Genomic DNA, 12,874 nt, shown 5'->3' with positions numbered 1-12,874 from the left:
TCATTGTTGTTTGCGGTATTTTAAAATATATTCGACGCAAATTTGCTGCAAAATATGCGAAAAGCTAAAAAATGAGTAAATTTAATATTTTCCCGCCGGGTTACTGCCGCACTCGTTTCAACTGTTTCCGGTTGTTTACGCTTTCAGATATTTGTTTACAAACATCGCATACACTTCGATTCAACCTTTTTTTTCTCTGACAAGGATAATACACAAAGTTTTCATAAGGCCTGTGCTCGAATATGGTACGGTAATCAGTAGTCCCTTCAAATTATCAGATATTAAATTAATAGAATCAGTGCAAAACTCTTTCACAAGAAGACTGTATAGTCGTAAACTAGGAAGATATGTTAACCCAAACGATAAGAAATATAAATCTGCGAGCGAGCGCAACCTACTCTTTGGCCTTAATTCACTACACTCTAGACGCTTAGCAATAGACAGGAAAATGGTATCAAAAACGATATCGGAAAAAATAGGTCTGAACGTAACTGAATTTTTCGCGTCAACTGAAACACGTACTAGAAGAAAGACACGATTTCTCAAAAATCTAAACTAAGGCGAAACTTCTTTGTCAACCGCACTCTGAGTCTAATTGAGAACCCAAGGCCCCCTCTCTCTAATTTGTAAAATAATTTATTATTTCTGTTAATCATTATTGCAGGTATAATTTTTATTCTGTATGCGTGTATGTGTTGATGGTTATGTGCTATTATTTGGAAATAGTGTTACTATTCGGTTCTCCACTTTAATTGAATGTGTTGTCTAGTTATTCGTGTATCTGTGTTTTGTGTGATTGTATTGTATTCCTTTTCTCTTTTTTCTCTTTTTCCACGACGGAAGGTCGTAATCAATAAATAAATAAATAAAAAAGGGCAATTTTTGCTGATAAAACTGGGTTTATTAGATCAATAAATTAACGTTCGTATCTCTAAGACTGCAATGTTAGATGAGTTTCAATCCTGATATGCACAACAAAGTCGAGTACCCGCTTAATAGTCATTATACATGAAATCATGGAAAAAAAACTGGAGAAAAAATAAGCATTAAATCTCAACAAATGGAGAAACAGTGGATTTCGTAACGAATTCTGTTAGTATACGACGAGTAGGAATGAATGTCGCGTACAACTGTTTTCCATTTTTGTCATAAAAGTCGAGTCGAGCAGATTCATGTCCAAATTCGGCGTAGATGAATCCACCTTTCCGGAATCCAAGTTGTGACACTGGTGACCACGAGAACCAGGATTTTTCGGGATAACTGAAAAATGAAGTTCAGATACATTGTAATAGTTAAAACACTCACTTGAATTTCAAATTATCTTTACTGAATTCTTTGACATGTTTCGTCGAGGCATCTGCACGAGAAGCGGCTCCCGAAACTAAGTAGTGAATTTTGTGACCCTCATTTCCATCGTATTCGAAGTGCTGCAAGGAATGGTCGTGTCCTGAGAAGTATGCATTGACGTTGTATCGCTTCAATAGTGGATCGAGTCGAATACGGAGGCATTCTGTTGGCCCATGGGATGACATGGAATGCATTGGATAATGGCCAGATACAATCAAATATTGGGCACTGCTTTGACTCAACATCGTCTCCAGCCATGTCCACTGCTCCTCAGCGGCACTCACATTCGCCGGACCTCTCGGATCATGGGACTCATTTCGCAGCATTTCGATGAAGCCAGCATTTTGGATATCTTTAGTGTTTCCACACAATGAAATTGTATCAATCATAATGAAATCGATGCGAGTTCCGTTGAATTCCTCGCTTTGTTTGTAGTAGAGAGACGGGAAGTACCACTTTCGACTATGCTTCGTGTACTCGATTTCAGCAGTAACGTTCCCAAAATGATCATGATTTCCGGCGATTGTAAGCCATTTGACTTGGAGGCTCGGAGAGTCGTAGACTGCCTCGAATCGGGTCTGGAACGAAATTTATTACATTTTAACGATGCATTGATGTGGTCTCACAACGAAAACCACCGTAATCTAAGAATATGTCTGTTTTCCGGATTTTATATCTCTATTTTCGTACAGACTAAAACAGAAAAATCTACAAAAAAAACAGAATTTTTAGGTTACTGTAGTTGTCGTTGTGGGACCATTTTTGTACAGAAATAATATACAACTGTAGCAGAGAATGTGGCAAATCGCTATCACACAATAAAAAGAGAACAATATATGACTCATTCCATGCATTTCTTCCATTCTCTCTTTTTTTATAACCACTCTATTTTTTCTACATTTTTTTTCTCATTTTCTCACCTCAAATCTCGGATCGAATTCATCGGTTGGACCCGTAAAATAGATGTTATCACCCATGTTGAGCACCATCTGAACATCCTTCTCATTCGCTATCAAAGCCATTGTTTCCTTGACTCCACGTTGCGCCCAAGTGGTCTCCAGAATTGGAATTCCTAAAGAAATAGGGTTGAAAGTTTCTCATAAATAGATAGTTACCTCCAGTATCCCCGACGAGTAGGATTCTGAAAGTCTTCTCATTCCTCTGTGGATCCATCACATTGGCACTCCATAGTGGGACTTCATTCGGTGAAGAAACATCTGAAAATAACGAGGCAAATCATTAGAAAAGATATTTTAAGCTCAAGTGATGAGGTTAATTGTGTTAATGAGGGCAATTAAAACCTGTAATAGAAGGGCTCCTGTCAAAGATATCAAAAAGTTGTCAACTGATAAATTGTTCATCATAATATCACAACTGTTTTGTCAGTTGACACATTTTTCATATATTGTTTAGAATACTTAGATAATTGAGCTGAAAATGGAGACCTTCTAATACAGGTTATACTGTAAGAAGAACCAACGGAACATTCAGTAAAAGTTCGATAAGTTTTGAGACATAAGTTTTGAGAAAGCATGCAGGAACATAAGGACATCTAAAATCATGCATGAGGAGTTTTTGTGAATTTGGGGTTTTTTGAGATCGCGAAAATTTTGACAAATTCGCTGGCGATTTGGTGTTTTTAGAATAAAACAAATGTGAGAAACACAATGGTGTAAAAATGCGATCTGGAAAATTTGTAGTTTTCGGAATGTTTTGATCGCAATTTTGAAAAACAGCTGAAAATTTACAAATCGCCTCGTGTTTGTCTAGAATATATTTTTAATTAGTATATATATATATATATATATATATATTAATCTGTGCAATCTAACACCACCTAAATCCCGAACGAAAAACCAACTGGAGACTGCGATGAAGAAAAGCATTGTGACGCAGACGATTCCCGATAGGCACACCAGCTTCCGCATTTTTCGACGAGATTTCACTTTTTGCTGGAAATTTTGTATGAATGACAGATTAAACGATATACTAGACTATATATTCGTCATAAAGGCTAAAGTATTTAGTCGGGAGATTAGGTACTCTTTGGTTTGTTCAAATTCCAGTCAGTTGAAATTATGACGACAATAAATGGATCTTTAGGTTCGGTTGAATATTCAAAGGGGACGAAAAGTAAATAATATTTTTGTTGAAAAGGCTTTTTTTGGTCAGCATGATAGGCGGTTTTTATATGCAAATCTTCCCGATGAAAAATGAGTTATCGGAAGTCATGAAATGAGTCATCGGAAGTTTATTTTATTGAAAAGAACACAAAGTAGGTGTGGGAAAAAAGCTATCAAATGTCAATGGAAGAATTGAGTTTGGCTTTTGAGAAAACTTCAAGACTTCAAACACGTTCGTTGATCAACGAAAAAAAAAGTATTTTTAAGCTAAATTGAGATAAATATTTTTTGAAACAAAAAACTCACCGGAATTTCTGGAATAAACCTTTCGAGTGATGATGAACTGGGTCGCTTCTCTAATAATTCTTCATCTTGAAGTAACATTTTCGCAGAAAAATGTTCAAGTTTGATGGGACCTGGAAATTAAACTGATAGGTTATTACGAAACTTCTATGTAAAAAAAGGAATTGCTGAAACGAAAGCTTAATTATCGATCGCCATCGCCTTTTTCCAGATATTTTCGTAGATAACGACTAGCAGCAATTGGTCGAACATCATTAGAAAAGAAATAACATAAGGGAGGAAGTATCCGTGTTTGTGTCGTTCGTCTCTCAGGTTTTAGTACTATATTCTTGTTATAACCTCCCTTCACAGACTCTGTTTGTTCTTACCCACTGCTCTCTTTGATTTGCAGAAAGGTTTTGATTTGACAAAAAAAAATACGATAAATTTTGCGATTTTTTTTAGGAAAGGGAAAAAATGTCGAAAAAAATCTAGGGAAAACGGATTCTAAAAATTGAAAATTTCAGAAATCGAAAAAAAATTTGGACCTCAATGAATATGAATCGGGGATGTTCGGAATAGCTTTTTCGGAACAATGTCGAAATTCCGATTTACTAAATTTCGGAATTTTTAAACATTTAAATTGTAAAGTTTTCACTCTTTCATTACAAAAGCGGAAAAAATGGTTAAAAATTGAAAAAAAAACAGATTCCGAAAACGCAAAAATAGTATTGGAAGTAATTCCGCTCGAAGACCACAGAACAGTTTTTTGCATGCGCCTTTGACATACCGTAGTTTACAAAACTCTAGTTTCGATTAAAAAAAATACCTTGGAAATGTTCCGGTCATAAGTTTTATTCCGGAAATGGAATATTCGGAATTTTTTTTCCGAACATCCCTAATTAAAACTTGAAAAAAAAAACAAAGGAACATGTCAAAAATCACCAATTTATTGATGTTTACGAAACAGCTTACAGTAAGATTAAAGGCGCATGATCTGAACCTTCTTCGAGTCTCAGCTCGATATTTCACAAGTTGTCCAATTTTTTTCCGGTAAAAATATCTCAGAAAATTCAAAATGTCATTTGAAACTTTAAGAATTCCTCGAATCATGAGTTTTCCGGAGAAATCTCAGGTGTTGTTGTTGTTATCCTGATGCATTGATCTTTACAACGAATGCTCAAGGATTTTTTGGTTTTTTCACTATTTTCTTCTTTAATAAACCGCGAGAGCTGATTATACATCAATTACAAGAAAAAAAAACAGTTCAGATAATTCAGATGACCTAAATTCAGAGAACTGTCCTCCGCCAACTACCGTAACCTGAAAAAACTCCTCGTCCTCGTATTCATCTTTTCCATTGCTTCTATGCATTTCTATGCATCCCATAAAACCCCTCCGTCCTCTTCCTCGGACCGATCGCATCTTGGAGCGCCTTCTTCTTTTTTTTTTTCAAAAACCTTGGCGTCAGTTAGAATAGCATAAAAGAAGTAGGAGATTCGAGAGAGATGCGAATGAGAGAACAACTGGGGAACAAGACACCACGAGACAAGCAAAAAGAGAACCGAGATGTGTGTTTCGGTTCAATTCCTCGTTTTCAGTTTTCCGGATCTGTTGGAATTTTTCAAAATTCGTTGGAACCTCTGAATAAGAAGCAAAAACTTAAAAAATCCCGAATTTCAGAGATTTCACTTTTTTCTGTGGCAAAATATCCTTGCTCAAAAACAAGAGGTTCTTTTATTGAGCCACTTTTCTAGAGTATGTACCACTTTAATCTTCCTAATTCCCAAGATCCAAAGAAGAGGATCACATGATTCCAAAAATTGATCCATCTATCAGTTTGAAATCAATCAAGTATAAAATGCACTTTGCAAGTGTCAAACACCGAAAATCGGTTTGTTTCTCTTCTTCCTCTTCTTTTTCTTATCTTGCTTCTCCCAAAAAAAAAAACACCATCCTTCTTCTTCTTCTTCTTCTTCTTCTTCTTGAAAAAAGAAGACGGATCCACCAACTGACGATTCTATCAGTCTCTTTTCTCTTTCTCTATCCAATGGAAGCCTTTTCTCAGTTCGTTTTTTTTGCAGGAAAAATCATCTCTCGTTTTCATTTCTCTCATATTTTTCAATTTCAAATTTCGTCTTCTCCGTTCTTCTTATCTTTGACGAATTTTCTCTTATCTTTAAAAAAAAAGTATGTCTTGTTCTTCTTTTTCTATTCTTGTTCTCTTATTTCTTTTCTTTTTTCTAATAAAGTTTTCTTTATTCTTAATATCACCTGTTTCCTGATAAAATTGCTTATATTGAGTTGATGCGGATCTACACCAACTTTTTTCTTTTTTTTCCTTTTTCAGTTTTCTGTTTTCAATTTTTCGGAGTTTTTTGGAGTTAGCGTATGCACTATGAAGTAATGGTGTACAGTGTTTAGTGTTCACACAGCGTCTCGCTATCGTATCGCATTTACCGTAAAACCTTTAATAGATTTATCTCGGTTCCTGCTAAATATGGAAAAAAGTAATCAACTGATAAAATGATAGTCATAATATCACAAACATTTTATTAGTTGACAAATGTTTGATATCTCTCATAAGATCCAAGATAATTCCAAAAATTCAAAAATTCAGTAAATCAAAAACTCAAATTTTGACAATTTGAATACCGTAAAACCTGTAATAGAAGAGCCCCTAACTCTTCACTTTGAGGCAACATATCTTGGCTCTTGTGAAAGATAGAAAAAAATTGTCAACTGATAAGTTTGTCATAACATCACAAAAATATCAATAGTGGGCAGATTTTTGATATCTTGCATAGCGGACAAGATAAATCAGCACAAACTTGGCAGTGTGCGGGCCCTTCTATTACAGGTTTCACGGTAATTCAAAAAAGAGTCTAAAAAAGTTCAAATCTTCTTGAAGAATAAAGATCGAATGAATCAAATTGGCCTATACGTTTAACTTTTAGTGTTCTTTAATTAGTTCTCTAATTCATCTGAATCCCCTAAATTCTTCAAAAATCTCCAAAAAATGTCAAATCCCTTAAATACATCTCATTAATTTCTTCTCATATATCCTCATCTTCTCAATCCTTCTCAATCCTTCTCATCATTTCAAATATTCTCTTCTTCTTCTCCCGGCGGGTTGTGCCCTCCGGCGCCCTGCTCCCCATCCTCATTTCCACTGTTTTTTCTCTGTTTCTCTCCTCATTTGCCATTGTCCTCTATTTTTCTAAATTTTTGCCTTGCCCGGCGCCTGACCCTTCGTCAGATACCAAGAGGCGTCCATTTTTCATCTCTCTATCTCTTCTTCTCTCGCTACTCTTGTTCTACTATTATCCATCTTTTTTGAAAAAAAATGTTGCACCGTTCTTGCTGCAATGCGCTTTGTTGAGACAGCTTCTGAAATTGCCTTTTTTCCAGGATGTCGACAGTAGTATCGGAGGGAAGGAACGGAGGAAACGAACGTTATTCACCACAAGATGACGTTTCGAAAGAACTTCCAGACATCAACGGTCTTAGTCTCGAGGAAACAATGGGGATTCCATCATTTGACAGACTTCCAGTAAGTTCTGAAATTTGTTATATTGATCCCCCATTTTGAGGGAGCCTGAGGATTTTGCAGCCAAAAATTTTAAATGTCAAAAAGTACCGTATTTCATCTACTAGAAGCCTACCCAAATCTTCAACTTTGAACTCAATTATCAGTAATACACCGTCTTAAAATACAAAATGATGTGAATATTTCTCATTCTTCTCAAATCTCGAAAAAAACCTTGTGTGTTTCCATACCGTAAAACCTGTAACAGAAAGGCCCCCCCCCACACTGTCATGTTCAGCCTAATTTATTTTGGTTCCTGTAAACGTAATAAAAAATGTGTCAACGGATAAAATTTTTGATATTATGATAAAAAATTCATCAGTTGAAAACTTTGTTGCATCTTTGAAAGAAATCGAGATAATCGACCTCAAAGTTGAAGGGGTGGTGTTGGCTGTACGGTAATTGTGAATCCTAGAAAATCATGATTTTGGACTAAAAATGATAAAATGAGCAGTGTAGTTATACGGAACTACAGTAATCCCGACAGTGATGCTACCTTAAACGTAATACAGTAATCCCTACAGTAATCCACCAAAACACATTGGTGTCAGAGATGTCCGGATTCCATGAAATATATTATTCCGGATTCCGTTTCATAAAAAACATTCCGGAGAAGTCTGGTAGTTTTACGGAACTACAGTAATCCTACAACAACGCTTCTTTGAAAGTTCTGCAGTAATCTCTACAGTAATCCAGCTTCTCAAATTGTCCTAAAATCTTGAAATTAAAAACAATTTCTTATCTGGCTCCCTTCCCCGAGGAAGACATTAAGTTGAAATTGAGCAGCGTTCTGATTTTAATAAGCAAAACAAGATTTTGAACTTCTGGGAATTAATCTCTGGCCCCCAATCAAACCCATTTATTAGCAAAAGCAGGTGCATTGTTGCCTCTGTTCTCTATGAATTATTACCTTTTCCGAAAAGGAATACGGTATCTATTTCTTCCTCTTATTCTCACACTTCCGCGCGGAACCCCTCGTCTGTTCGTCTGATTAGAGATCACAAGAAACCGAGAGAAATTATAGAAAGAGGTCAGCTGAGAAATGTCTTTTCTTTTCTCCGTGTTTTCTTTCGACACTGCAGCTCGGGGTCCCCGCCGTCCATTTGCCTCGTCTCCCACTGGCATTTTTCCCTCGCCTCGGTCTCTCTTTCATCCGTATTATCTATAAAACTTTTCCGGCGCTCCTCTCTCCCTCAATTCTTCGCCTTCTTCTTCTTTTTTCCCTCAATTTCTCTCTGACTCTCTCTTCCACTAGTTTCTTTTGCCTTGCAGAATCCTCACTCTCTCTTCCATTTTATTACTATTATTATTTGTCTTTTTTTCCCTCACTTCGGTGTCTCTCTCTCTCTCACTGGTATATTGTTGTTTCTGTATTCTCTCAGGACATAGGTGTCCTTTTTTCCTCTTTCCCTAACACCCGTAGTCGTGTGATTAGCACCTAGGAGACGATGATTGAAGCTGCACTGGAGAATCCTGTACTCATCAAATCCCAATTGGTACGTTTTAAAAAATAGTAGAGTGTGTGGAAGAGCGAAGTTTTGTTTACTTATTGATTCTCGGGTCGAAAAGTTAGTAGTTTTGAAATCAGGAAAATTTCTAAAAGCTTTGGTACTTTTTTTGAACTGACAATCAGATAATCAGATAATTGCTTGGTATGATACATCTATGATTAACCAACAATTATATGTTTCGATTATTCAAAATTTCTCAAGAATTCAAAGTTCATGGTCAGCTGATAGAATGTTTTTCTCCTTATAAGGCTACACAAACTAGATTATGCTAATCATAATTTACAAAATTAGGTCATATCTTTTTTGTTTTCATGGAGAGCAATGGTCCTTTTTTGGTTCATTTTTAGTCTGTTTTAGTCCGTTTTTAGTTAGTTTTTGGTCAGCTTTTGGCTCGTTTTTGGTCCGTTTTTGGTTCGTTTCTGACCCGTAAAAACTCGTTTTAAAGTCATAACCGAACCAGAAAACAGACAAAAAACAAAAAAAACAGACCAAAAGGGATTTAAATCGGGTCAGAAACGGACTAAAAAATTCTAACAAAATGATCAGTTTTCGAGTCATATTTGGTCCGTTTTTGGCTCGTGATCACTATTCAGATAATTCGGGATTACTGGATATCATAGGATTCGAATTGCCGTGGTACGCAATTGCACTCTATTGAGAAGTAGCGTGTCAGCTGGAGGTTTATTTTTTCCCGTCGTAATGATACAAAATTGTTCTCAGCAACACCCACTATATTTCACTGAGATTTTATTCTCTCGCTCCTAATTTATTTGTTTTTTCATCGGCCTAAAACTTTAGCACGCCCGTTCTCATTAGAGCGCATCAGCATACCCCAGCAGTTCGGACCTTGCGGGATATCAGTAGGGACCTACCGTAGGGGAAACAAAAATATTATTTTTGAGTATTTTTTGTCTTTTCTAATCATTGTTCTGACATCATACGTTTTCTTTTGTACTTCTGGAAAAATAGAAACTCCTTCTTTGATCAGGGATTCATTGTACTGGAGCCAGTGAAAGGAGATTCATGAGAATAACCAAGAAACATATCCAATTTTTTTCAGAACCCAGAGAAAATTCCTATCCTAATCCCTCCCAACCTTTTCTTTCAGTCACCAACGCCTCGCTACTTTGGATCGTGCAAATGGTTCAACGTGTCGAAAGGATATGGTTTCGTGATTGATGATAACACCGGGGAAGATCTTTTTGTGCATCAATCCAATTTGAATATGCAAGGATTTAGAAGTCTTGATGAGGGAGAACGTGTCTCGTACTACATCCAGGAGAGATCGAATGGAAAAGGAAAAGAGGCTTATGCGGTAAGAAGAGAATTAAATCTGAAATTGAGTTAAAATGACGAGGAATAAATTTGTCAAAAGTGTAAAGGAGTTAAGGGAAATATAAATTGAGTTTTGATCATTGCCAACCAGAGCTATTTTTATGAATTGACTCTCACAAAGTTCCACCTTGACCACTATAAGTCATCTGTAAAAGATATAAAACATTTGTAAACTAAATAATTATTCACCGAAACTATAAATACGAAAGTTTTATTAGTTATAGAGCTCTCTTGAAATCATTCCTGGTGACCGATAGTTTGGTTTAAACTTGCTTTAATGGGTTTTGAAAAAAAGAATCGGAACTGTTGAAGAGAAACGCCGGTGACCATGGTCGGAAGTTTCAATTTTTGTAGTACCAGAATAATATCGAAACGATGAATATGGTAATTTTAGTTAACAAAATTTTGAAATCTTTTCTGGGCCGACAATTTAGTTAAATCTTACTGTATTGGGTTGTCATAACTAGAATTATGAAAAGAAATCTGTTACACTAAAAAGTTTACTTTAATATCTGTGTTTCCAGGTCTCAGGAGAAGTGGAAGGACAAGGGCTGAAGGGAAGTAGAATCCATCCGCTGGGAAGAAAGAAGGCTGTCTCGTTGCGTTGCTTCCGATGCGGAAAGTTTGCAACTCACAAGGCAAAAGGCTGTCCGAATGTGAAGACTGACGCCAAGGTGTGCTATACCTGTGGATCGGAAGAACATGTCAGTTCTGTGTGCCCGGAAAGAAGAAGAAAACATCGACCGGAACAAGTGGCCGCCGAAGAAGCTGAAGCGGCGAGACTCGCTCAAGAAGAAGCTGATCGTTCATCTCCAGAAGAAAATGAAAGAAAGGATGGGAAACTAGTTGAACAAAAGGAGACTGAAACTGCTGACAAGGCTGGAAAATAGGCGTCGAGACCATGGAGAACACCACTAAATTTTTAGTTTTAATTGTAAACTATTGCGGAAGATTTTCTGTCAATTAGTTGTTGGCAAATCATCTTCCTATGTAGCACTTTTCGATCTTCTTTTCCTTTTTGCATGCTTACTTCTTTCTTTATATTTTCTTCGATTTTTTTACTTTTCATTTTATTCAAATTTCCTCTGCCTCCCCGTTTCTATTCAAAACACTACCACTCTACCTCCTCAAAATTGCACTCTCAGGGATTCTAAAACTTTGAAACTTTTAATTGTCCATTTATATAATTTAACTCAGGAAATTTGCGTCGAATTTTACCTATTGTGTTCATGTTATTTTTTGTCTCTTGCTGAAATCATTTTTCTCTGAAAATCTCCAACCCCCTCACCCCGTTTTAATGTGACGACGACGAGCGGCGCGCTGAAATAAATCGAGAGTTTTGTTTATTATGTTGATGCACATGATGAAATAGTATCACAGAAAAAATAGAAATAGATCAGTTATCAGCAGCAGTGAGTTCACGAGACTTGGAGATGATCGATTGTTGAGTGGAGACCAAATCAACGATTGTCTGAAAAAATAAACAAATCGTTCGAAAATATTTAAAAAGAAATTGAATACCTGAATGACATTTTTATACATTTTTCGTGCATCTTTGGCTGCTGACGGTTCAAGTACTCCGAACGGCCGGAACTGCCCCGCGAACGGTGACTTCTTCTCGTCTTCAACGTCTTCTGATTCTCCGCTGTTCTTTTTTTTAGAGGACTCCTCATTTTCTTCTTTCTTCATCGTTTCTTCCTCTTCTGGCTCCTTCACAACTTCAAACTTTCCATCAACTACTTCGATTCTGACAAAAAAAAGCTGATAAATTAAACTTAGGCAGATTTTACACTTCTTACCTCACTGACGGCTCTAAATCATGAGTATCCACCGAATTCACACTGAACAGACTGATTCCATGTGTTGTCCTGTAATTTTTCAACATAAAATCAATAAAATAGCTATAAAAATGCTCACTTCGCTTTAGAAACACACAAATTCGCCAGATTCAGCTCGCTTTGAAGTTTTTCATGAAGAGTGACGAACTGGTCGGTCAAATTCATTTTTTCCAGATACAATTTATTTCGTTGTTTTATTGATTGAACGGTCATGGCCGAAAATGAACAAAAAAGTAAAATAACGATGCAAAACGATGATTTTCAGGTCGAAAATCAACCAAAAATTGTGAGTGTAATGTAAACGCGCTCTGTGAGAATTCCTCACAAAACCGTGGGAAATTCAAAAGGAGGTTTTTGCGATGAACAGAAGACTTGAATTTTCGAATAAGAATAGGAAAAGAACCACAAATTATGGAAGAAAATCGAAAAATTTCGTTCAGGAAAATAAAATGTGTTGATAGAGAAAAAATTGACCGAAAAAGTACAAAAATCGAGAAAATAAATCCGAAAAATAACAATATTTTTAGGTTACAATAGTTGTCGCTGTCGGACCATTTCTCTTTTCCGCAGCTCCAATTTTTTCGTACCAGAATAAAAGATGTTGCTCTTCTTAATTCAACGTCTTCTACAGTAACCAAGATTTTTCATCTTCTTATCCCTATTGTTAGATGGCCATTTTTGTTAGATGGCCCTGGCCATTCACGTAAAAGCCAACTGTTGATACGAATCAAAGCTGTCGACTCGAAATCAGTTTCTCATAAATTTCCGCGAAGAAAACCTGCAAAGCAAGAGATTTGCGATCGAGACCGTAAGTTTCTGCTCCCTCGACATCTTCTGATTTTCAAAATT

At 36.3% G+C, this 12,874-nt stretch overlaps 3 protein-coding genes across 3 annotated transcripts; 1 reads left to right on the top strand and 2 right to left on the bottom strand.

Moving 5' to 3' along the window:
* Window positions 1-1,046: 1,046 nt before the first annotated feature.
* On the bottom strand, window positions 1,047-3,275 carry CBG12721 (the record flags this gene model as incomplete). Its single annotated transcript, XM_002640164.1, has 5 exons — window positions 1,047-1,260; window positions 1,306-1,925; window positions 2,268-2,419; window positions 2,463-2,564; window positions 3,209-3,275. 5 exons carry the CDS (start codon window positions 3,273-3,275, stop codon window positions 1,047-1,049), a joined length of 1,155 nt encoding a protein of 384 aa, XP_002640210.1.
* A 3,889-nt stretch (window positions 3,276-7,164) lies between these two features.
* On the top strand, window positions 7,165-11,077 carry Cbr-lin-28 (the record flags this gene model as incomplete). The annotated part of the gene is made up of 3 exons (XM_002640163.2): window positions 7,165-7,305; window positions 9,961-10,167; window positions 10,712-11,077. 3 exons carry the CDS (start codon window positions 7,165-7,167, stop codon window positions 11,075-11,077), a joined length of 714 nt encoding a protein of 237 aa, XP_002640209.2.
* A 506-nt stretch (window positions 11,078-11,583) lies between these two features.
* Window positions 11,584-12,190, bottom strand: CBG12719 (the record flags this gene model as incomplete). The annotated part of the gene is given in 4 exon segments (XM_045240919.1): window positions 11,584-11,658; window positions 11,673-11,934; window positions 11,987-12,055; window positions 12,105-12,190. 4 exon segments carry the CDS (start codon window positions 12,188-12,190, stop codon window positions 11,584-11,586), a joined length of 492 nt encoding a protein of 163 aa, XP_045094954.1.
* Window positions 12,191-12,874: the final 684 nt, after the last annotated feature.

Source organism: Caenorhabditis briggsae (assembly GCF_000004555.2).
Source record: "Caenorhabditis briggsae complete genome, chrI, whole genome shotgun sequence".
NCBI lineage: Eukaryota > Metazoa > Nematoda > Chromadorea > Rhabditida > Rhabditidae > Caenorhabditis > Caenorhabditis briggsae.
The sequence above is the reverse complement of the archived record's forward strand: the minus strand, read 5'-3'. Positions and strand labels throughout refer to the sequence as shown.